This window comes from Bos indicus x Bos taurus, chromosome 1 (assembly GCF_003369695.1).
Source record: "Bos indicus x Bos taurus breed Angus x Brahman F1 hybrid chromosome 1, Bos_hybrid_MaternalHap_v2.0, whole genome shotgun sequence".
Taxonomy (NCBI): domain Eukaryota; kingdom Metazoa; phylum Chordata; class Mammalia; order Artiodactyla; family Bovidae; genus Bos; species Bos indicus x Bos taurus.
This window is the reverse complement of record NC_040076.1, coordinates 150,019,889-150,045,264: the sequence shown is the minus strand read 5'-3', so window position 1 is coordinate 150,045,264 and position 25,376 is coordinate 150,019,889. Positions and strand designations below refer to the sequence as shown.

Sequence of the window (25,376 nt, the reverse complement as noted above, 5' to 3'; positions counted from 1 at the left end):
TGGATACAGAACTCCCATCTTCCTTCCTAGACCCAAGCTGTCGCTCTTCAGCTTCTGGCATCTGTCCAGGCTGCCCAAGTCCCAGTGTGACCGGTCCCAGGCACCAAGCTTGGGGTTTCTGTCTCTCCCCATCGAAAAAGATGGGGGACCAGTGAGCTGACTAGCACAGGGAAAGATACTTCTCTGGGTGAGGACCGCTCTGGTACTGCAACTGAGCTGGCGATTTTGTCCTCTGACCTCATAAAGTTTTCTCCCCTGTCCCTCCTGCAAAGCACAGCAGAAAAGCTCAGCCAACGTGCTTTGTTATCTCTGACACAGACCATGTACGTAATTGTGGACAAGACTCAGGGTCTGCAGTGATCTAGACTGGCTCCAGAGGAACCCCCCACCTGTACTGGAAAAGGAGCATCACAGTGCACGTGTCATGCTAGGTCTAGACGTGCCTGAGCTAACTGCTAGTAAATGCACCTTTGGGAGGTCACGGAAAGTATAGGAAAATCATACTGATTTCCCAAGTGTTTTAAAGAAGTTCCCACCCATACTCACAGAAGCAGAAGCTGCCTGTAAACTGTAGCCTACTATGCTCCTCCGTCCATGGGATTTTCCAGGCAAGAGTACTGGAGTGGGGTGCCACTGCCTTCTCCAGAGGATCTTCCTGACCCAGGGATCGAACCCAGGTCTCCTGCACTGGAGGCAGACCCTTTACCCTCTGAGCCACCAGGGAAGTCCATAAACCTTTGGCCAAGGGTTGCTCATTTGTTTGTCTGAAGAGATTTCGTGGATGTGTCTGAGTCTCAAAAGCTGAGGATTGTGAGCTGGGGTTGGGATCATGGGGGCACACGAGTTGGTTTAGTGTGATGATCAGGGCTACATGCTGCTTCACAGACGGAACAGTAGGTCTTTTGACTTCCCTGGGGGTCTGGTGGTCAGACTCTGTGCTTCCAGTGCAGGGGGCAAGGGTCTGATCCCTGATTGGGGAGCTAAGACCCCACGTGCCACTTGACTCAAAAAGAGAAAACCGTGGGCCCTAGAGTTTCTTTTTACCCTATTTGAGGATGTGGTGGGTTTGGAAGAGGTCCTTTTCTTAATATTATAAAGTTTTATTCATATTTTTTATATCCTCTTTTTAAATTTGTTTTTAACTGGAGGATAATCGCTTTGCACTAATGGGTTGGTTTCTGCCATGCATCAACATGAATCAGCCACGGGTGTACACATGTCCCCTCCCTCCTGAACCACCGTCCCACCGCCCACCCCATCCCACCCCTCTAGGTTGTCACAGAGCCCCGGGTTCTGACTCCCTGCGTCAGGCAGCAAATCCCCGCTGGCTGCCTGGGGTACACATGGTGATGCATCTGTTTCAGCGCTGCTGTCTCAGCCCGTCCAACCCTCTCCTTCCCTCGCTGTGTGCACATGTCTCTTCTCCGTGTCCGAGTCTCCACTGCTGCCCTGCATGTAGGTTCATCAGCACCATCTGGAGCGTCCAGGTGTCAGAGAGGAGAGTGGCTGGGAGGACCATGCTGGGACACCCCAGGGAGACACAAGGGTGGCTAACGCTCATTCACCTGGTGAAACCCTGATCACGCACTTTCCTTCCATCTGTCATCCGAATGTGACTTGGAAGAGACTCAGATTTGTACCAAAATACCTGTTTTGAGGATTGCCGCTGTGATTCTGAAAGGAGATGTAAATATTGGTGTCTGAGATATCTACGAAGAATTCAAATCAGAGCGAACGGGCCAGAGAACTGTTTGCTGTCAGACAGACTGAGAGATTTGAACCTGGGGAGAGTAGACTTGTTTGTACACTTGGGGTGGACCCATGATCAGCCTTTCAGGGATGATGATGTAGTGGTGCAGTTGCAGAAGGTCGTGATGGCTTGGGAGGGGTTGGGGAGGGGCCGACGGGTGGTGCAGGGGTCCCTGGGAGAAGGGGTCTCTGGGAATCTGACCGTGTGCCTGTGGTCAGTGGGTTTCTTTCAGAAGAGGTGGTTGCTGACTCTTTCTGGGGAGAGGTCCTTGGGGATAGAGGCCTGAGTTCCCATTGCCGTGCACCCTTGGCTTGCAGCGTCTGTCCATGTCTCTGATCTCACACTCACGGAGACAGAGGACTCCTGCCTCCCATCCAGCTGTCCTGCCACGTCCACCGTCCTGATGCTCCCTCGCACCTGCTTCCTTTCCTTCCTTCTTCAGCACCCAGCCCTTGGCTGCCTGCCCCACCTTCCCTTCCCTCTTGTCACGGTCCGTCTCCCCGAGTCGATCCTGTATTCCGGAGTTCCTTTGCGGCCTGCCCTGTCCAGTGGCTGCATGCTTTCAGTTCCCCCGACAATCAGCCGGGACCACCCGGTGACCTTACAAGATAACACACGATGGACGACATACTCCTTTGTTCAAGCTTCAGCCCCTCTTCCCGTGCTTGTTCCTATTCATCCATTTCCAAACTGTCCTGATTCAGAATGCACCCTCCTTCGTGATCCCTTTGTTGAATTAGCATGTCGATGAGTCTGTCCACTCCTCTTGGAAAATCCTAGCACATGGGCAGATCCGTTTACATTCTTTTTTTGTGATCGCATTTCATGGCATCACATGCGTTTCTCTGAGAGTCAGTTATTATTACCAGAAGTCCTTTCCCCATCTTCCCCAGAGGCACCCTCCTCCTTTTTTGCTGAGTGCATGCCTTTGGGGGACGATGGCCCCTTGAGGCCTCAAGGGGCATAGAGACAAGTCTGACTGGGGGAAACTTGCAGGCTGGCTTTTGACCTCGCGTAAGCCCTGCCTGGTACCTTGGGCACAGTGTACGTGAAAGCTCTGGTGTAAGCCCAGGACGATCTGTAACCCTACCCGCTCCTCCGTCCCCATGGCAACCCATGCACCGTGATACACATCTAGGATGTTGTTGAAAGAGAGTAGAGTCTTGGGTCTGCAAGCGCAGCCTTGACTTTGGCTTTTGAGCTGGTGCTCTTCAAGCGTGTCTCGGAATCTGCAACGATTCCTCCTTCAGGGTTTGCAGCACAGTGCCCGCCAGCATCTCCAGTCACAGCAAGACCACACAGCTGATGCCCTGTCTCCTCAGATGAGCCTGCAGCACATGGCTGAAAATGCATTCTTCCCTTTGCCCTGACTCTGCTGTAACCACAGACCTGCAAACCTGGTTGAGAAGGGAAGGTGAAATGCAGCCCCTCCACCCCCCGGCCACCTGCCGCCAGATCGCCATGCCTTTGACAGAGGAGTTTAGAAGACTGTAGGGAGAGCTGGAGGAGAACGAGAGAGGGTAATTTCATCATGGTAGTAGGCTTTACTGTAAAAATCCCATGCATTAAGTGGGAGTTTAGAGATTAGTTTTGGGCCACAGCTCTTGGTCTTTGTGTCTTTGCCGTAAGCATCCAAGCTCATTGCGAGCTGGCAGAATCCATCCTTTCACATCCAGCACAGCCTGGGACCTCCAGAGTTGCTTCGTACATGTGGCATGGGTCCTGCAGAGGGAGGGTAAGCCCTCTCACGAGCCAAGTTCTGGTCCTTTAAAGTGGCGGGTGGACTTGAAGAGGGCTAGTGGGGCTATTCAGTGATCCTGATGAAAAGAGAACATAAAACTTGGTGAACCTAATCTTGCAAGAAGGACAGCAAGGATGCTGTCTTACATCGTTGATGTCTAGAGGAGGGAGCAACGGTGGGGAGGAGTCTCATTCAGAATCAGGAACTGATCTTGTTGCTGTTCAGTCACTAAGTCATGTGCGACTCTTTGCGACCCCATGGACTGCCGTATACCAGGCTCTTCTGTCCTCCACTATCTCCCAGAGTTTGCTCAAATTTATGTCCATTGAGTCAGTGATGCCATCCAACCATCTCATCCTCTGCTGCCCCCTTCTCCTTTGGCCTTCAATCTTTCCAAGAATCAGGGTCTTTTCCAACGAGTCAGCTCTTCGCATCAGGTGGCTAAAGTATTGGGGCTTCAGCTTCAGCTTCAGTATCAGTCCTTCCAATGAATGTTCAGGGTTGATTTCCTTTAGCATTGACTGGTTTGATCTCCTTGCAGTCCAAGGGACTCTCAAGAGTCTGCTCCAGCACGACAGTTATCCTAACTCCCAGGACATAAGCAAAGATGCTGGGGGGAAGGAGCCAGCAGTAGTCACAGTCCTTCTTTGTAGCTTCATGGTTTTTGGTCTAAATCATGGCAGAGAACATACTTCTTTGGTACCTTCAGCTGCCTCTGGAATGGTTCTTAAAAAACTCAGTTTTAAAACAGAGTCTGTTAAAGAAATAAAAAGAGCAGAACCCATGCCAGAAAGCAGCCTTTCCTGGCACAGACCTTCTGCCAAGTTTATGAGTTAATGGCCTTGAAGATCAAAATGGAAGAGAAATGAAGGGTGGGTTGAAATGACCACCAGAAGTGACATGTAAACTGTGTTCTTACTCGAAGTCTTATGATCCACTAATCCATCAGGGGCAAATAGCAAATGTACACGGTGTCATAATTTTTCAAGCAGCCAAGGAACAGAACTGCTCAAAACTGGCTCTGCTTTGAGGTGGTGTAGCTGCTGGCGAGGTCACTGAAATGGTCGTCTTCCGTCTCAGCCAGGCTTGGTTCAACATTCCCCAGTGTCATATCCCACAGGAGGGGGCTCGGGGCCCCCACGGCACATGATCAGTAGCTGATAAGACAGCCCCAGGGCAGAATTTCATGAACAAAAACAAAGCTCCACTTATCTTCCGTGGCAATATGCTCACGAGCACATTAATCATTGTTCATGTAAACATCTCAAGTTCTTGGCTAAGAATCAGGCTTGGAGTTGTTTAGGTCCTGACTGATTTTCGAGGCAGGATGGGACATGGTTGTGCATGCTAAGAAGGACTTCACGAAGACAGAGTCTTAAAATATTTTTCTATTCGTGGCTTGGTGCTTGATTTCTTCCAGGTCCATTTCACGGGCAGTCTTATGTTTAAGATAGTAGCAGACTCACCGACGGACACTGGCTACTAATTGCATTCATGTGCTCATATTTCAGGCAAAAGCATTCAATCTAGAACTTGGTCCTCTCATTATTGGCATTCACAGACTCAGATAGCGTTTCTGAAATAATTATCTGGAGGAACACAGGTTTGTAGAAAAGAAAAATGGAAACTGTCTAGAACAGGCTTTCTCAAACTTCAGCGTACAGCCAAGTCAAGAGAGATCTTGTTTTGAAATTGAAGTATCGTTGATTTAGAATGTCATGATATTTTCTGGTTTACAGAAAAAAGTGATTCAGTTATATATATATATATGTGTGTGTGTGTGTGTGTGTGTGTGTGTGTGTGTATACATATATATACCTACATATATATTATTTTTCTGATTCTTTTCTCCTATAAGTTTTTACAAAATACTGAGTATAGTTCCCTGTGCTGTACAGTAGGTCCTTGTTGGTTCTCTGTTTTATTTTTAGTGATGTGTATATGTTAATCTCCTAATTTATCCCTCCCCCACCTTAGGAAACCATAAGCTTGTTTTCTATGTCTGTGGGTCTATTTCTATTTTGTATATAAGCTCCTTTGTATCATTTTTTTTAAGATTCCATATGTAAGTGATATCATATATTTGCCTTTCTCTGTCTGCTGCTAAGTCGCTTCAGTCGTGTCCGACTCCGTGCGACCCCACAGGCGGCAGCCCACCAGGCTCCTCCGTCCCTGGGATTCTCCGTCTGGCTTACTTCAGTAGAGTGCTAATCCCTAGGTCCTTCTATGTTACTGCAAATGGCATAATTTAATCCTTTTTTATTGCTGAGTAATATTCCATTGTGTGTTTCCCTGGTGGCTCGGTGGTACAGAATCCACCTGCCAATGCAGGAGACGCAGGCTTGATCCCTGGGTCAGAAAGATCCCCTAGAGAAGAAAATGGAAATCCACTCCAGTGTTCTTGCCTGGGAAATCCCATGGACAGAGGAGCCTGGCGGGCTATGGTCCACAGGGTTGCAAAAGAGTCAGACACGACTTAGCAACTAAGCAGCATCCATACTGCATCACACACGTGCACCACGTCTTCTGTATCCATTTGTCAGTCACTGGACATTTAGGCTGCTTCCGTGTCTTGGCTGTTGTGAGTAGTGCTGCTAAGAACTGTGGAGTGCACGTATCTTTTTTAATTATGGTTTTCTCCCGACATATCCCCAGGAGTGGGATTGCAGGGTCATATCTGGTAAAATGCAGATTCTAATTCAGTAGATCTAGACTGAGATTCTGCATTTATAACAAGCTCCCAGATGTTACCAGTACTGCTGGTCTGTGGAGAAACGAGGACCTGGAACATATTTCTGGATTCTCTTGCTTTTTCACTCCTGTTAGAAGTGAAAGGGCTTCCAGATAGAAGCCCTGTTGTCGGTGTGACTTTCTGCTCCTGTAGTGGGCTAAGATACTGTTACAATTGCCCTCCTAGATTTTTCTTTCTGAGACAGTTCTCAAATTGCAACTCTGGCTAACCATTATCTAGACCAAATGCAACTCACTGAGAATCTGTGTGCAAATACCCCCAGCGACGTAAGTTGAAATTTAGTGGTAAATTGATAGCAGCTGAAGATTTAACTCCCCTGTGTAATCCCAGCATCATAAAAATGAGAATCCAAGGCACTGGGTGGGAACCGCTTCCAGTCCCAAAATACAAAAATGCCAGTGGAGAGGGAGTGGTGCGCAGCAGCAGAGAAAGTGATCAAGCTCAACCAAAGCTCTGGAGAGTAGGATTTCACAGACCACACCAGTCGAGATGGTCGTAGCCAAACAGACCAAATGAATTAAGGCAATTCTGTGTTGGATTTCACGTTGCATTTCACTGCTTGTCTCTCTGGGACAGGAAAATGGAAAGAGACATGTCTTTTGAAACATAATCAAGCTTTTTGAAGACGGACCCACCAAATGGCCAATTGTGAACCAAGTTTAAAATCTCTCCATGTGAGAGTTTATAGCCATCTCCAGGTGTCTGGAGCAGGACACCTGCTCCAGGACGTGGGTATGGCTTTCAGCTGGCCCAGTGACACATGGCATTGAACCGAGACCTACCAATCCAGGAAGATGTAGATGTGAAATGGCTCTGTCATAAGACTGCATACACCAATAGCTTTACATAGGCACAGTCAGTAAGAGCATGCATAATAACATTTCTGGAATATATTTTAAAGGAAACTTGAAACGACTTACAGTCATAATCATAATAGAGCTTGCACGGAGGGTGCTGAAATATAATTATTCGATTTACATATGCAAAGTGTGATGAAGGTTTATGGGACAAGTGACAATACATTATAAATACAAAAAAAAATCATTGGCATATACTTCAGTTCTATGATCACTGCTAATATGTTGTGGGGGCAATACTATTTCAGTCTTACCGATGACTTCATGCGATTCCTTTTAGGGAAATACTAAATTCATTTGGAGCAGGAGAAAAAGTAGACATTTGCACAGAAAAAGAGCTAGTCCCTTAAGACTGATTGAATAAAAGTGGATGAGGGGGATTGAGGGGTGGCTGAGAGAGGCAGGTGGCAAATAAAGAAGGCAGTACTCGTTTCCGAGGAAGAAGAGGAAGGAACACGAATGCCATTTGGTGGATTTAGGGTCCGGCCTCGAGCAGGTATCAGTTCGTTCATCCATACCGCAGGCTGTGTTTCAGACGGGTCATGCATGTAATAACAGGGTGATGGACTTCAGTCAGCTCAAGCTGGAAGCAAAACTAATAGATGGTAAGAAACTTGATACAGTCTTGACTGTGACTGTAGTGAGTTATCTTAGGGGAGTCCACCAGCTCCGAGAGAATCTGTCCATGGGAGTTCTCAGATTAATGGGTGAAAATGGGTTAGATCGATAAAAGACACAGAGTTATCTTTTGTAAATGAAACATAAATCTCATGAAACCCAGGTTGAATGTTTCTTTGGATCACTGGGTTTTCTCACTTCTTCTAATAAACACAAACTTTAAAAAGCATACAAAATAGCTATTATCAAGCCACATCATTGATCTTTTAGTCATTTTATTTGTCTTTACAGATTTACCTTACGAACCACCCAGGAGATCTGCCTGGACCAGCCATGGCCACCCCGCCCCCCAGTCGAAAGGTACGGTGTTGGTTCCTGCTGCCTTGAACCCTCTCATCACCAGGCAGTGGGTAACTCTTGATGGAGTACATGATCATTTCTTTAGCCAGTTTGTGCTTTTTCAACATACAACATATGTGTCCCTTTGGCCCCAAAGTGCAACTGATCTTTAAATGCAATGATTCATTCTCTTCAGGGGTTAGACGTATTTCTAGAACAGAAAGAAGTGAACAATGTGATGTATTTCCACATGAACAAATACATGTCTCATGGGATGCTTTGAGTACAGATTCAACGCAAGGTCATTTCCCAATCTTGGCCATGTTTAAAGTATTCCTTGCTTTATTTTATTTTCCTAGTAATTTCCTTTTATCTATTTATTTTAGAGGGCGATTCATTTTCATTTGTTTTGTAAACCATCTCAAATTTTCTTTTTAGTTTTGGAAAAAACGGGGCACAAATAAAATTTTAAAATAAGTTAGAGGGCCTTTGTTTTGCTACTACGTTTACATTTGATTTTGTTTTTGGAAAAATTTTCCTTACCCTAAGATGCTTCTTATCATAAGAATAGGACTCTTTTGTTCATAACTAAGATAACTGGTAGAATGATGAACAGCAGCACCAAAATCTAGTAGTCAAACACAAGTTATGGCTAATTGTCTCTTTCATTTTTGGATTTTCAGCTGCTCAGCCGTCTCCTTCCACAGTGCCCAAAACCGAAGACCAGCGTCCTCAGCTAGGTATGTTTCAGGGAGCCTCATTATGGTCATAAAAGAAGAAATGGTCTGGCAGCATCTTTCTAAAATGTGTCACTTTCTAAATGAAATTAATGTTCCTTTGTCTTCTTTGGGACTGTTCCATATGTAAAACGGGCAGCAAACTACCATTCTACTCAATTGGAAATGATTGAGTTTTTGCTAAACCATTTACAAAATCCATGCAGTAAATATGGAAAATACATTCCGTCTGCACCCAGCTTCTTTGTGTCCTGGGAATTATTTGACTTTTACCTTCCAGACCACATACAACAACATCAGCCCAGAAATGCAGTGGAATGTTTCTGCTGCCAGCACGCTGAGCAACGCAGCCAGTATTGTCCTGGGGACCGTGGGGGACTGAGGACATTTGTCCTGTTTATGTTCTGGGATGGAGAGAGGCCTGGACTGGATGTCAGGAACCCCAGACCAAATCTGAGCTCAGCCACCAGCTAGGAGTTTACCTCGAAGCCTGTCTCAGATCCGTGTGGCATCGTCTCTAATACAGGAAGTGGTGCTGGGGAACTTTGGTGTGAGAGGCATTGTCAGCTCTAAAATCTGAAAACACCAGCAGGTCAGCATCATTCTTGCAGTTACATGCCACCTACTCCCAACCATGTCTTTTCTTTTTGCTGCAGATCCTTACCAGATTCTTGGACCCACAAGTAGCCGCCTTGCGAATCCAGGTGAGACACTGCTCATGGTTTTGCTCTTACAAAGTTATCTTTTGGGCAGGAGCGATATTGAACGTTGAACCTGAGTAGGCAAAGAAATCCCTTCCACTGAACAAATTTAAGTTGTAAGTTTCACTGGATTACTTGCCTAAATGGCAAATAAAAGGGTTGGGTTATAAACTTTAAGATTTAGCTTCAGGGAAGAGCATCCTTACTTAATCCAAGTTGTTTCAGATTCCTGGGGCTGCTCTGACCAAGTACTACAGGCTGGGGGCTTAGACATCAGACATTTATTGTTTCCTGGTTCTAGAGGCTTGCATGTGCGCTAAGTCCCTTTAGTTGTGTCTGACTCTTTGAGACCCACCAGGCTCCTCTGTCCGAGGGGATTCTCCAGGCAAGAATGCTGGGGTGGGTTGCCATGCCCTCCTCCAGGGGATCTTCTCAACCCAGGGATCTAACCCAAGTCTCGTACGTCTCCCCATCTGCAGGCAGGTTCTTTACCACTAGCGCCACCTGGGAAGTACTAGAGGCCTGAAGTCCAAAATCAAGTTGTCAGGGTTCTTTCCCTCTGTGGGCCATGGAGAAGAATCTGTTCAAGACTTCTCCTTGGCTTGCAGATGGCCATCTTTGCCTGTATCTCCTTACTTCTGTATGTTATCTCTGTGCCCAAACTCCCATTTCTACCAGGACCCTAGTCAACCTGGATTAGAGCCCATGCAAATGACATTACTTTAACTTGATTACCCCTCTAAAGATCCTAGTCCCAATGATGTCACATTCCAAGGTACTGAGCAAACCCGACATATGAATTAGCGGGGAGGAGGACCACACTTCAGCCCATCACACAGCAGATAAAATAATATCTTAAAAAAAAAAGAACCTAATGACAACCATAAGACTTCAAACTTAGGCTCGTGGTCATTGAATGGCCTGTGTCTGAACTCAGATGCCAGAAGAAAGCACAGATCCTTAATCGCCCAGTTGTAGCCCGTCCCTTGCCAAGGGCTGTCACCTGGCACCATGCCTTGGTGCCAGCCAGGTTGTTTGATTTGTTTGTGTTCGGGTCAGAACCAGCTGTGCTGGCATCCACTTCAGAAGTGCACAGCATATGCTGCATATTCTCAACAGCAACTTCAGATGCCAAGATGTCACAGGCATGTTGGAAATCCCAGCTGGAATGTGTATTGCCTAAACGTTGAGGCCAAAACAGGGTTAGAAACGGGAAAATGTAGATTCTGTGTAAATCCCCACAAGGGAATCTATAGTTTGGAAAACATAAAATATCATTATTGGGAGTTCTGCATCTTTGACGCTGAAGTTTAGTTAATGGTAACTAGTGCAGTAAATGTTTTTTAAACAGCAGAGAATTGAACGGGTCTGTTTTGTTTATTGCATTAAATCCAGGCATAGCCCAGGTGCTCAAAAATTATTTGCCAAATAACTGAATTCAAGGAGTAACAAGATACTCTCCTTGACTCTCAAGGAGCTTCCACGGACACAGGTCTCCTCGGCATCCACCTGGTGGCTGCGTCCCCTGGGTCTGTTCCACAGACACAGGTTTCCTTGGCATCCACCTGGTGGCTGCGTCCCCTGGGTCTGTTCCACGGGCACAGGTTTCCTTGGCATCCACCTGGTGGCTGCGTCCCCTGGGTCTGTTCCACGGACACAGGTCTCCTCGGCATCCACCTGGTGACTGCGTCTCCTGGGTTGGTTCTTACACCTGTGCGCAGCTTCTGTTTGCAGCTGCCTCCATTGTTGTTCAGTCACTCAGTCCTGTCTGACTCTGCGACCCCATGGACTGCAGCACACCAGGCTTCCTTGTTCTTCACTGTCTCCCAGAGCTTACTCAAACTCATGTCCATTGAGCTGATGATGCCATCCGACCATCTCATCCTCTGTCATCCCCTTCTCCTCCTACCTTCAATCTTTACCAGCATCAGGGTCTCTTCCAATGAGTCAGTTCTTCACATCAGGTGGCCAAATTATTGGAGCTTCAGCTTCAGCATCAGTCCTTCCAATGGATATACAGGATTGATTTCCTTTAGGATGGACTGGTTGGATATCCTTGAAGTCCAAGGGACTCTCAAGAGTCTTCTCCAACACCACAGTTCAAAAGCATCAATTCTTTGGTGCTCAGCCTTCTTTATGGTCCAACTCTCACATCCATACTTGACTACTGGAAAAACCGTAGCTTTGACTACATGGACCTTTGTCAGCAGAGTGATGTCCCTGCTTTTTATTATGCTGTCTAGGTTTATCATATCTTTTCTTCCAAGAAGAAAGCGTCTTTTAATTTCATAGCTTCAGTCACCATCTGCAGTGACTTTGGAGCCCAAGAAAAGAAAGTCCACTGTTTCTATTTTTTACCCATCTATTTGCCATGAAGTGATGTGACTGGATGCCATGATCTTAGCTTTTTGTGTGTTGTGTTTTAAGCCAGCTATTTCACTCTCCTCTTCCACCTTCATCCATAACCAGTCACATAAAAACCATTACTGTGTTTTGAGATGATGATTATCAGTCAGGTTTCAGGAAGACTAATCTGGCATGAGCGTTCAGGAGAGATTAGAAAGGGGGAAAGGGCGGAAGCTGGAACGCTCTGGGAACGTTCATACAATAATGTGAAATAACAATCCAATAGCTCCCCTTCCCCCCCGGCCGTATCACGCCTGGGCAAATGCTTGTCTCGGAACACCATGGTCTTCCTCCTGCAGAAGGGGAATCAGAGGTCCCGATGAATGAGCTAACTTCTCCTGGGTCATGCAGCCCACCAGAAGAGAGGCCAGATTTGAACCCCAACTCTCTGCCTCCAAAATCTGCTTTAATATTTTCCGGCCCCTCCACTGCCACTGAGCGAGCATGGAAGAGGGAGCTCTTGGAGAATGAGGACCCAGAGAAAAGAAAGGAAGGATTGCCATTCAAACAGCTGCTTCGGGGCTTGGGATGGGGCTGCAGTCAAGGATAGAGGGCAGGAACCTGTCCAGCAGCATAAACAAGACCAGTCCGGCCCTTTCACCCCCCAAGATGGGTTAAGTGAAGTGTATATAGGTCTGTGCCCATGGTGTCACAGATAAAGGTGGCGCTTGGTTGGTGACTTGAGGCCAAAGAAAGCTGTGGCCCCTTAGCAGAGGGCTTAGTGCCTGGGGATGCCCACAGTGCATAGAGGGACTTGTAGGCAGAGCCCTCACTGGCCTGGGGAAATGGAAGATGTCCTGGTACCTAATAGCAACGCTGGCATCGTAAGCCAAGGCTGCACTTTATTCCACTAAGACTGTGTCTGCTGGGTCTGGGGAAAGTGGCAACATCCAACTTTTTTTTTAAGATTTTTTTTTTTTTTAATGTGGCCATTGTAAAGTCCTTTTTGAATTTGTTACAATATTCCTTCTGTTTTATGTTTTGGGGTGGGTTTTTTTGGCCTCGAGGCATATGGAGTCTTAGCTCCCTGGCCAGGGATTGAACCTGCAGTCTCCCTGCATTAGAAGGCGAAATCTTAACCACCAGACTGCTAGGGAAATCCCAACGTCCAACTTCTGACTTGAAGATAAAGACTTCTCTTACTTAGTTTATAATGAATTGGGCTTCCCTGGTGGCTCAGATGATAAGGAATCATCCTGCAATGCAGGTGACTCGCAGGAAACCCAGGTTTGATCCCTGGGTGGGGAAGATCCAATGAAGAAGAGAATGGCAACCCACTCCAATATTCTTGCCTAGGAAATCCCACGGGCAGAGGAGCCTGGCGGGCTTCGATCCATGGGGTCGCAAAGAGTTGCACACGAATGACCCAGGTTTGATCCCTGGGTGGGGAAGATCCAATGAAGAAGAGAATGGCAACCCACTCCAATATTCTTGCCTAGGAAATCCCACGGGCAGAGGAGCCTGGCGGGCTTCGGTCCATGGGGTCGCAAGGAGTCGCACACGAATGAGCGACTTTTCTCCGTCTCTCCTTAGGCTGTATGTCAGTTACATTCATGGGGCGCCCTGCTCCTAAAACAAGAATGTCTTTTACCCTGCTGTAAATGAGAATGTTTCTTCCTGTTTGGTTCTGGTTGCCCGGTCTCTGATAAATAAATCCTTCACCACTTGAGACTGCTGCCTCTGCTCTCCACACAATGCAGACTTTAAAAACCATTTTAAATGAAAAGATGACCTCACGTGATGTGAATGCCCAAAATGATAACCGCATCTCCACATCTCCCTCCCAAATATGCATTTGGTGTGCAGTGTGGACCACATTTCTCCTGCTGGGACGAGTGTGTCCTTGCACTATGGAATCCTGGATCAGATATTAGCAACACCGCCCCTTTACACCCCATCAGAGTGGCTGAGTGTTTCCCACGGCTCCTGTGATGAACAGAAATTGCCTGTCCGGGAAAGTGTTTCCTTGGGAACAAGAGTTCACTGGCTCCCTTGGGGCTCACTGGGGAGTCTTTAATGGTGAGCGTGAAAGTGGAACCTGCTCCAGGCAGGGCCAGAGACCAGTGTTAGGGATGTTTTGGCATCGGATAGGAGGTGGGAGTGTCCAGTCTTCTACTGAGACTTACCAACCGCAGGTTCAGGGAGGGGACAAAGGACCCGAAGGGCTTGTGGAGGTGTGTGCAGAACCCAGGCCTCAAAGCAAGACTGGAGTCCAGGTTCCAACCCTTGCTGACCTCCAGCAAGATCAGTCACTCTGCCTCTTGGGCTCTGATTCCTCATCCCTGCTGTGGGGTGTCACATAGTTCTGGGAAGCAAGGGATTAAATAAACACATGGAAAGTCTTCAGAATGATGCCTGGTACTAGTCAGCTTCCAGGGACACTGGCCAGCCCTGAGAACACCACCATTCCCAGCTTCTGTCCTGCCAGCCTGCGATTTTTTGGGAGGAAGGAGGGTGGTTGGTTTCCTTTGGTGTCTCCTGTTTGTGGGCAAGGGAGGTACCTTTCGTTAAACCCTGGTTTCCACCTCAGACAGATCATGATCCGAGCACTTATGCGCTGAGTTTATCTTCATAGTGATCCTGCAAGGTAGTATTATAATACTACCATGTTGATAGTATTGCATCTCCCCATTCTGCAGACAGGGACACTGAGGCACAGACAGCCGGGCGAGCCACCCCAAGTCCCGTTAAGAGGCAGAGCCAGGATTCAGCTGAGACGGTGCTGATTCCAAAGGGGTGCTTCCAGCCCCTCTGCTTCCCTGTCCCCCCACCCACCCCCCACCAGTCCTGTCTGAGCCACCCTGAGCCCTGACAAAGCCTTCCACCTGGGACACACGCCTGCCGCCCTGATCTTGACGTGGTGGTGGGGGGTCCAGGCTGTGCACTTGGGTTTTTCTGCAGCACCTCCAGCTACTGCAGAAAGCCCGAAGGTCGGCCCCTGCGGTGCCTGCTGGGCCCCCCTCTGCTTTATTTACGGCTCTCTCCCTCCATCAGCTGGGGGCCGAGGGTCCTCCTTGGGACCCCCCCTCCTGTTTGCCCCATGGCTGCTGAGTCACTCCCAGCTGTGCTTTTCTCTGTGGTTTATAAACCGTTTAGATGTTTTGCCCTTTTCTGTTGCCCAGTCTGTACCTCTGTGCTATGGTGTTTCTCTTCTTTTCTTTTTAATTTATTTTTTTTATTGAAGGATAGCTGCTTTGCAGAATTTTGTTGTTTTCTGCCAAACCTCAACATGAATCAGCTATATAAATATATATATATATATATATATATATATACACACACATACATACATATATCCCCTCCCTTTTGAACCTCTGTCTTCTTTTCTTTGAATCGGAGATGACAGTCCTCTCCCAGAATTAAAGGCTTGCCTTTTGTCTTCTTCGAAGCCACACTCCAGGCCCCTTCATCCCACTGGGCCTTCCTGTAAGTGGGCAGCCAACAGGCTTGGATTCCCTCTTTCCCCAATCTTGCCTTTTAGTTAATTACCCTGGACAAACCTAGGACAAAAGTAGCTACTCTTTACTGATGTTTCAAAGGAGGTTATCAGGATAGAAGAGAAAAGAGATGTAAAGAGTTTTTTTTTTTTTTTCCAAAGAAGGTGATTCTTGAGGTGCAGATGATGAGGCTGTTGGATGGACAATTGGTCTTAAAAGAGCTTCTGCTTTTACTTGTTGGTTTGGCCGGTGAGATACCCACTCTTAGACTACCTAAATCTTAGGTATTCGTGTTTTGGAATCTCTATTCTATCTTCTAATACACACTTTTAGCACACAGTCTCACTATTTTGACAGTAAAAGAAGAGTTTAATAAACGGCTTTTGAAATTCTGCAGCCATGAATAACTTGTTTAATTTACCATCGACTAACTCCTCAGCAAATATTGTGCCCCCTTGAGCAGTCAAGCAGAGCAAGCAGATCTGCTATAGACTGTGAAGGCAGTGTGTGTTGTTACATCACGTTGAACAGTTAATGAGCTTGACATAATGCTGCACTTGATAGCGTCTGCTTAAACAGCGGGGCTTCCTGGTGGCTCAGTGGTAAAGAACTCACCTGCCAATTCAGGAGACGGGGATTCCATCCCTGGTGCAGGAAGATCCCTGGAGAAGGAAATGGCAACCCACTCCGGAATTCTTGCCTGGGAAATATCTTGGATAGAGGAGCCTGGAGGGCTGCAGTCCATGAGGTTGCAAAAAGCCAGACATGACTTAGTGACTAAAGAACAACGACTGAAACATTAATTGATTTATATTTATGGCTGTTATTTTTTGGTAAGGAAGAAGATGAATTTTATTTTGAAGATGTCTTATTCCCACATGCCCTTGAAAGGCTCAGAGGTCAAGCCCCTGTGTCTTAAGGGCTGATGGTAAAATAGTCAAAGGAGACATCCCTCGTCCATCCTTTGACCCTTCAGTTTCTGGCAAGGAACTTAGGCCCCCGACTTACTATTTCTTTAGAAACAGGAGAGGTGAGAAAGCACTTTTCTCTGCCATTTTTCTCTTACACACGTTTATAAAAGAAGTGAGTGAGCGACAGATTCCCAAGAGACAACGCCAAGGTTTGAAGAGATGATAAATATAATTTTGGCTGTTTAGGAAAGTCTGTGTATTTTATACAAAATCTGTGGGATTGCTCTCTCTCTGGGAGGAGGTTGACAGTGAATATCTATTTTCAAACAACTCTGTGTTTATATTGAAACATATGTTAGATTGTTTAAATCAAAAATCCATGTTTTTCCCTATTCCCAAGTCATATATGAAATTTTTTTTCAAGTAGTAATCCTTTAGTTACAATATGTATACTAAAACCATATGGTTTTCTCAAACAGCTCTTTGTATTTTTAAAAATGCATATTAATGAAATGTTGGGGGCAGCAAAAGTTGATTGAGAACAGTTTGAATATGTGGCCCCCAAAAAGCAAAGACTTTACATTGCGGTGAACTACAAGCTGTTAATACATTTCAAATGTGTTGCTAGAGTGAAAAAATGCTAATTTTCCAGAACGTATTCAGAAAAGGCTGACCTTTCTCATGATGCTATCGTAGGGATAGATTCACAGACATATCCACTGCATACAGCCAATGTGGAAACAAAGATTTATGAGCTGGGCCATTTATCTGGGGAGCTTGTGGACAGGATTTAGAGAAAGCAAATTTATAATTGATTTTTACGTTTCATCAATTCCCTGAAGAGTTGGCAGAGTTCCTTTAATCATTTTATCATATCTGTTGGTATTTACTCATAGTGTAACAAAAGGTCATCTCTTTGGTAACAAGCCCAAGGTGGTATCTGGGAACTGGGTAGGAAAGACCTGCCTCTTACCTGTTTTCAAAACTTCTAAAACCTGCTTAAAGCATCTTAGCTTCTCCTGATCACAGTCTGATTGTTGGTATTTGCATGCTTCTCTCTCTAAGGGAGCCATCAGTCATCCTGAAGTATTGTAATGTAGAGGTTAGAATGATGTGCCTGGATGTTTCTCTGAATTTAATAAAACCTAAAAGCCGCATCGCTAGACCCCCAGTGGGATCAAGAGAGCTGTGTGGACACCCAGTCAAATGAGATCTTGTTGACTCAGTTGCAGCCTCATTCTGCTCCCAGGAGGACTCGCACTCACTCATGGTTGCAGCGTTTTCATCTGAAAACTCTGCTTAACCCAACTGGCGTTGCAACGCAGGGGCAACACGTGGATTTCCGTTACAATGCATTTGCCTAAATACTGGAAATGGGTGATCTGGTTTGAGACATAGCCAACTTTTTTTTCTGAACTTCCTCATTTTGAGTGGGTTAATTCTGTTCTAGGAAAAGTTTTGACAGAATGGCTTTCTGCGTGCCAGCCCCGTGTTATGTTAGAAATAACGGTGTTTACTTCCATTCTCTACTTTTTCCATAAACTTTTCGACGTTCATTTCCTAAATCTGACTTTTATTATTCGACTTGACCTAGCCAACATAAATGGTACTAAGTCATTATTGCCAGCTACATAATGGCACTTTCTGTCTCACAAAAGAGGAAAATTAAGTCTTCCCAGCCCCAAAACACAAAGTTGACCTGGCTGCTCTTCTAAGGAAGACAGAAATGAAGGAAACTGACTTGAACTCTGCCCCTTTCGGGAATTCTTTGCATTCCCGAAAGGACTTGGATCAGCCTCTAGATCTGCCTGGTCATCACCAAGGATCATCATCTTAGGCCAGTTCCTTAGATGCGGAGCTTGGGCTAAGCATACTTGGGCAGGTGATTCATGAAGGGTACATTCTCGAGGGAGAGGATGCCGGAGACCTCAGGGGAGAGATTAAGGAAGCTTGTGGCCTTAGCTGGGCTTACCAGGTGGCACTAGTCGTAAAGGGTCCACCTGCCAATGGAGGAGACATAAGAGACGTGGGTTTGATCCCTGGATCGGGAAGATGCCCTGAAGGAGAGCATGGCAACCCACTCCAGTATTCTCGCCTGGAGAATCCCCTGGACAGAGGAGCCTGGCGGGCTGCAGTCCATGGGGTCACAGAGAGTCGGACACGACTGAGCCACTGAGTGTGCATGCATGTGACCTTAGCTGGAACCTTGCTTCAGTCTGACCCCATCCATGCTAAGTCCCGGGCATGACCAGCATCACAGAATCAGTCCCTCTTTGAGGCCAGGGGGCTGACCTCTGGAGTTCTTTGTCAGTCCATCAGGCCGTGGGCTACCTGAGGGGGTGGGAGGGAAGGGTTTGAGGCAGCTCCAGTTTCGGCCAAGGGCAGTTCTCTGGAGAAGGGGGTGGTGGTGCTGGGGGACAAGAGCAGCCAATGCCCCCAGCCCAGAAGGATGGGCACACAGCCTGCTAAAGGAACTCTGCGTGGGGTTTTCCAGGTGGCACTAGTGGTAAAGAACCCACCTGCCAGTGCAGGAGACACAAGGGATGCTGGTTCAAACCCTGGGTCGGGGAGATCCCCTAGAGAAGGGATGACTACCCACTGCAGTATTCTTGGGCTTTCCTGGTGGCTCAGATGGTCTAAAGAATCTGCCTGCAATGTGGGAGACCTAGGTTCAGAACCTAGGTGCCCTGGTGGAGGAGGGCATGGCAACCCCACTCCAGTATTCTTGCCTGGAGAACCCCATGGACAGAGGGGCCTTGGCGGGCTGCAGTCGCTGGGGCCGCAAAGAGTCGGACCCGGCTGTGCACACGGTGTTCTCACAGATGTTCCGTTTCCTTTCCCCACCTCCTCAGGGAGCGGGCAGATCCAGCTTTGGCAGTTCCTGCTGGAGCTTCTGTCTGACAGCTCCAATTCCAACTGCATCACCTGGGAAGGCACCAACGGGGAGTTCAAGATGACCGACCCGGACGAGGTGGCGCGGCGCTGGGGGGAGCGGAAGAGCAAGCCCAACATGAACTATGACAAGCTCAGCCGGGCCCTCCGCTACTACTACGACAAGAACATCATGACCAAAGTCCACGGGAAGCGCTACGCCTACAAGTTCGACTTCCACGGGATCGCCCAGGCCCTGCAGCCCCACCCCCCGGAGTCCTCTCTGTACAAGTACCCCTCGGACCTCCCCTACATGGGCTCCTATCACGCCCACCCGCAGAAGATGAACTTTGTCGCCCCCCACCCTCCGGCCCTCCCTGTGACGTCATCCAGTTTTTTCGCCGCCCCGAACCCATACTGGAATTCACCCACGGGAGGGATCTACCCCAGCGCTAGGCTCCCAGCCAGCCATATGCCTTCGCATCTGGGCACTTACTACTAAAGCCCCTGAGAGAGGCCTTTCCCAGCACCTGTGTAGAGACCCATCCATTACTACAAACTCTTATCCGAGACCACGAATCAGAAGTGCCTCAAGGGAAATGCGAAAGCCCGACTGGGGCAGGGGGAGAGATCCAGAGACTCTGAGTGGGAGGGACTTACTAAACCATGACTACAGAGATAAAAAGGATGCTACCTGTGTACGCAGACAGGTAATCTGTGGACCGACCTTGTAAAAGACATTGCAAGTACAAGCGTGACGTCATAAGGACAAAGTGCCAAAGAAAACGTTCAGAAGACGTGTATAAACCTTTAGAATAGTCTTTGGGAATCCTGCTAGTGCATTAAGCGAGGATTAAACTCAAGCAATAGATACCACACAGTCTGGACCTAACATGCCATTTCTAACGTCATTGGAATGAAAACTACCTGTATTTAAAAAGAGAAACATATCAAACACAGGAAAGAGAGGAGAGGGAGACTATGGTAGCCCATCGATGGACACTGTTAACGGAACTCATCAGCATCTGCTGTCCTGGGTGAAACCAGATTCTTAGAACAACCCGAGGCTTCCAACTCCTTGACGATAAGACAGGAACTCTGTGTCACAGGGCGGGACTGAGCATGTGTGTGGAGAGAGGGCACGTGGGTGTGGATGGAGGAGGCGGGAGAGGAAGAAACGGGGGAAGGAGGAGGGAAGGACTGGGAAGGGAGCTTCTTGAGCCGTGAAGACTGGACTTGGGATGGTGTTGGTTCTTCGGAGAGCTGAGCCGAGGAGATGTGAGGCTTCGTGCGGTCAGTGTTGTACCAAATCCAGTGTTAGGAAGACGGACACAGCGTGATGGGGGCGGGGCACGGATGGTAGGAGAACGCAGAAACAAAATCATGCATCTCTTTTTGTCTTGTTTTGTTTGTTTATCAAAAGAAAAACTGTAACTGGAATTGTCTGATATTTAAAAAGAAACATTCAGGACCTCATCCTTAGGCGGGGGTGCTCTGCTCTCCACGGGGTCAGGTAAGCGCTAGCCTTCTCGGCTACCCCAGTCTGAAATCGCCTGGGTGTCGGGGGCGAGGCAGCCTCCAGTTTTCCTTTTGAGTCGCGAACGCTGTGCGTTTGTCAGAATGAAGTATGCAAGTCAGTGGTTTGTTTTTTTGTTTTTTGTTTTTTTCCTTTTTATATAATAATTATATAACTTATGCATTTATACACTACGAGTTGATCTCGGCCAGCCAAAGATACACAACACAAGAGACAATCAATGATCTAATGTGGCCTTGAACTTTAACTCTGTATGCTTAATGTTTACAATATGAAGTTACTAGTTCTTAGAATGCAGAATGTATGTAATAAAATAAGCTTGGCCTAGCATGGCAAATCAGATTTACACAGGAGTCTGCCTTCGCACTTTTTTATTTTAAAGTGACTCAGATTGTTTAATAGAAACTTGTGCTGCGTGGGGGTGGGTTTGGTATTAGAGGTTTCCTTTGTCTGGGAACTAGTGCAAGGGAGTGCCAAGGACTTAGCACATTTGGCACCTGAATGGTGTGGGCCTCTCCGGGGCCTTCTTGCCAGCTCGCCCTGTCTAGAGCAGGAGGACCAAAGGTTTAGCCTGGGAGCCTCCAGACTCAGGCCCAGAGTGGAAAGAGGCCTCTGAAGCTGGGGTGGTCATTGATAAACTCCAGATCCTCATCCAGTCACAAATCACCCTTCCTTCCTGCATTAAAGCGTCTATTGCATGGTGAACACACGCTTGTTCCCTGCACAAACTGTGTTGTTGTTGGTAAATAAAGCATCACAGCAGCAGTGTCTCCCTTGAACGAGACCAGGGACGGCTTCTAAATTCACCATCTGGCTTCTCTGTCAGAGGCTCTCACTGGGTAGCCTGTGGCCTTGACCTTCCCACACCAGGATAATCTGGGTACCCTGGTCTGGGATTTTTACCAGTCCTGAGCCTGACGTGTGATCAGATACTGTTTATGTCTCTGATCTGAAGTCCATCACCCTTGACATCTTTTCTCTCCTGAGGATGGAGCCTCAGCCAGGGTGAAGGTGGTTAGGTGAAGCCTTAGCCGAGGTGAAGGAGAGCCGGGATGCAGGGCCATGTGAGAGGGAGCAAGCCTCAGCAGCTCCCCAGCCCTAGTCGGTTTCTGAATTGGCCCATCTCCGAGCTGTCTGGGGGCTTATTTTGCACTCTGTAATCCTTTTGCGATGATTAAATGACGTTGCCAAACCTCTGAGCTCTGAATATTTTGGCAGTGGTCTCTAAAGCTGGTAGGATCCGATTACCAAAGCTGCAGACATTCGGCATTACTTGAATTAAAAGAAATCCAACTATTCATCAATTACGGCAGCTTGGGAAAGGCCTGCAAAGTGCCTGTGCCTCCTTGGGGAAGATAAATAAGTAAAAGCATAAAAGCTGGCAGCCGGGGGTGACCCACACTGTTTTAATGGAAAAGATCACTCATTTTTATTTTGGAATGCAAAGTTGAAGCACACCTACGTTCTGCATACAAATAGCCATTTACTCCGATAATCACTCAGTTCCCCTCTTTCAGGATCGTGTCATGAGCAAAATAATAAAAACAAGGCAGGCTTCTCATATTCAACTTTAACAGATGTTCTCATTTATGGTTCCCCCACCTCTCTCTCCCACCCACCCCCCATTCAAATTATTAGCAAACTTTATGACCAGCATGAGCAACTGGGATCATTTTAGATAACATAATAATGCTGAGTTCTCCCAAATAATTCCTCAATGATATCCTAAAATAACATTCACTCTCTGCTCCTGTAGAACTGAAATCCAAAGCAGTCTCCAGTTGGTATTCATGATGACATCAAGAGTGTCTTCCCTCTGCTGCCCCCATCTCTTGATTTGCTCTGAGGTACACACACGATTCCTACAGAATTTCCCTTCTGTTGGCAAGAGATAGGACCCTTGTTTCCTGTTTTAAATGTCAGCCTTTTGGGATTTGTGTATGATGGAATCTCTGCGGATTCCCAGATCTCAGTCAAGACTTCATTTTTGCTCCCGGTTGGATGTCCTTGCTGTGTGTCAGAAGGGTTCATGATGAAGTGATCTGTCAGGACTGGTACAGGTAGAGCGCTTTCCACTCCTTCAAAGCTCTTCAGCACTGCTGCAGCTCCTGCCACCTGGGTCCAAGGGTCTCGAGCAGCGTCCCATGGATGGACGATGCTGCAGGGACTGCTGACACCTGGGACGCGGGCAGTGATTGCAGATGGGGAGAGCATAGAGGCCCCACGGGCCACTGCACTGACCTTTAACCTGTTTAAGGGAAGCATCATTTTTACCTGTCTTCCACCATGCCGCCCAAATAGAGGTTCTGAGATGACGACTCGGAGAGTGAAAAGCACTTTGGGTTACTCCAAGGTATATCACATTTCCATTCCTTCTTTTTTATCTTAACCTGGGTTTAAAAAATATTGGTGAAATGTTTTCATGTCAAATGGGGAAATGGCTATAGAAATCAAGTATTAAAAATAACTAGAAGGTCTTCATCTTAGCATAGAGCAGCAGTGCTCTAAGTGGGGTCCCAGGGGGCTGCAGGAGCCTCACCTGGAACTTGTTAGAAAAGCAAATTTTCAGGTCCCACCACAGACATGCTGAATAGGAAACTCTGGTGGTGAGGCTCAGCCATTAGGTCTCACACACCTTACAGGTGATTTGGAAGCATGTTGAAGTTTGGGAGTCACTGCAACAGAAAAAAGATAATCTGTGTCTATGTGTGGGGATGGTCAGTGTGAAATCTCAATGTCATAACTGTTTTTTGTTTTTTTTTTTTTCCTGTGGCCACATGAAAAGCAGCCATCAGGGAAACCAGTTTACTCTGAAAGTGTCATTCAGAGTTATGCTCCCTCTGAACAACTCTCCTTCCTACTGTTAACTCACCCATGTGTATTAGTTATCTCCTGTGAGTAACTGCTGCTGCTACTGCTAAGTCGCTTCAGTCGTGTCCGACTCTGTGCGACCCCATAGATGGCAGCCCACCAGGCTCTGCTGTCCCTGGGATTCTCCAGGCAAGAACACTGGAGTGGGTTGCCATTGCCTTCTCCATTGTGTGAAAGTGAAAAGTGAAAGTGAAGTCGCTCAGTCGCATCCTACTTGTAGCGACCCCATGGACTGCAGCCTACCAGGCTCCTCCATCCATGGGATTTTCTAGGCAAGAGTACTGGAGTGGCTTGCCATTGCCTTCTCTGCCTGTAAGTAACAAATTACCACAAATTCAGCAGTTGGAAACAACACACGTCTATTATCTTCACAGTTTCTATGGGTCAGGCATGCAAGCATAGCCTAGCTGGGTCTTCCACTCAGGGTCTCAACAGGTTGAAATCAAGGAGTCAGCCAGGACTGTGATCTTCTCTGGGGATGGGGTCCTTTTCCAAGCTCACTGGTTGCTAGCAGAATTTAGTTCCTTGCAGTTGTAGAACTGAAGTCCTGTTTCCTTACTGGCCATCACCAGGGACCACACTTCAGTTTTAGAAACCACTTGAGGATCTTGCCACATGGCCCTCTCCACAAGGCAGTTGCTTCTTCAAGGCCAGCATGAGAACCTCTCTCACTTCAAAGCTCTCTGGCTTTTAAGTGCTCAACTTGACTAGATCAGGCCCACCCAGGAGAATCTCCATTTTTACTAACTCGAAGTCTACTGATTAGGGGTCTTAGTTATATCTTCAAAACTCCTTTTGCAATAGATGTAACCTAATCAAGGGAGTGATAACTGATCATGTTCACAGGTCCTGTTCACAGTAGAGTGGATTCTACAAGGCATGTATACCAGGAGTTGGGAATCTTAGGAGCTGTCTTAGAATTTGGCTTAAAACCGTAGATATTCTGCCTATCTTCTAGCATTTTCTAAAATCCTTTGGCCAATCAAACCTCTCAAAAACACACATTGCTCAAAAGGCCAACCCCCTCTCAGCAGCACTATGTGCCTGAAGCCATGGGCACCGTGGCAGCTTCTCCCACTGGCAATACAGACTTCATGGAATAAGTCTGTAGATCTTAATCTGGCCAGTCTGAAAACATTTATGTTGAAAATGTAGGGGCATATACTAATTTTTTCATAGTATTTACATATTCTTTTGATTCTATTGAAAAAGCAGCCCAATACCATCCTGTATGGAAATCACTGTGCAAACTCTCCTAACTTATAATTTTTATCTTAATTTTATAAAATGAAATGGCTTCATCTGTTTTCTTATAAAAGATTTTGACAAATATTATGTTTTTTTAAAGCAGGTCATAATATTAATTGATTATCATTTGTGTCAGATCTTGTTGAATTAAAAGACTTACATGCAGTAAGCATGTTAAATGTAAGAACTTTATGGAAAAAGAGATAGGAATTTTTCATGACTCATGGATAGATACACATAGCATGTTGCCTGAAGAAAATAATACAAAAATGGTAGCTAGGATTTCATTAGGAGAGGACTTCATAAAACGGTTTTGAGGTTTTACAAGGTCATGACTGGTTGAGCACAGTCAAAGAGTACTGATTAAAAGATCAATACCCATCTGGAGGATAGGTCATGGGGACAGGCTCCAGGCCTCTGCCCTTGACTTTATTCATACCTTACTAAGGCGAAGAGTTGACTCATTGGAAAAGGCTCTGATGCTGGGAGGGATTGGGGGCAGGAGGAAAAGGGGACGACAGAGGATGAGATGGCTGGATGGCATCACCGACTCGATGGACGTGAGTCTGAGTGAACTCCAGGAGTTGGTGATGGACAGGG

At 46.8% G+C, this 25,376-nt stretch overlaps 1 protein-coding gene across 6 annotated transcripts in view; it reads left to right on the top strand.

Moving 5' to 3' along the window:
* The window catches only part of ERG (ETS transcription factor ERG), a 316,149-nt gene extending 295,146 nt beyond the window's left edge, over positions 1 to 21,003 (top strand). For all 6 annotated transcript variants that reach the window (XM_027548950.1, XM_027548974.1, XM_027548956.1 and 3 more), the window contains 4 exons: positions 8,010 to 8,078; positions 8,741 to 8,797; positions 9,451 to 9,498; positions 19,102 to 21,003. In XM_027548950.1, coding sequence (XP_027404751.1) covers positions 8,010 to 8,078; positions 8,741 to 8,797; positions 9,451 to 9,498; positions 19,102 to 19,622 — 695 coding nt within the window. In that variant the 3' untranslated portion in view covers positions 19,623 to 21,003. The remainder of the gene's footprint in view (positions 1 to 8,009; positions 8,079 to 8,740; positions 8,798 to 9,450; positions 9,499 to 19,101) is intronic.
* Positions 21,004 to 25,376: the final 4,373 nt, after the last annotated feature.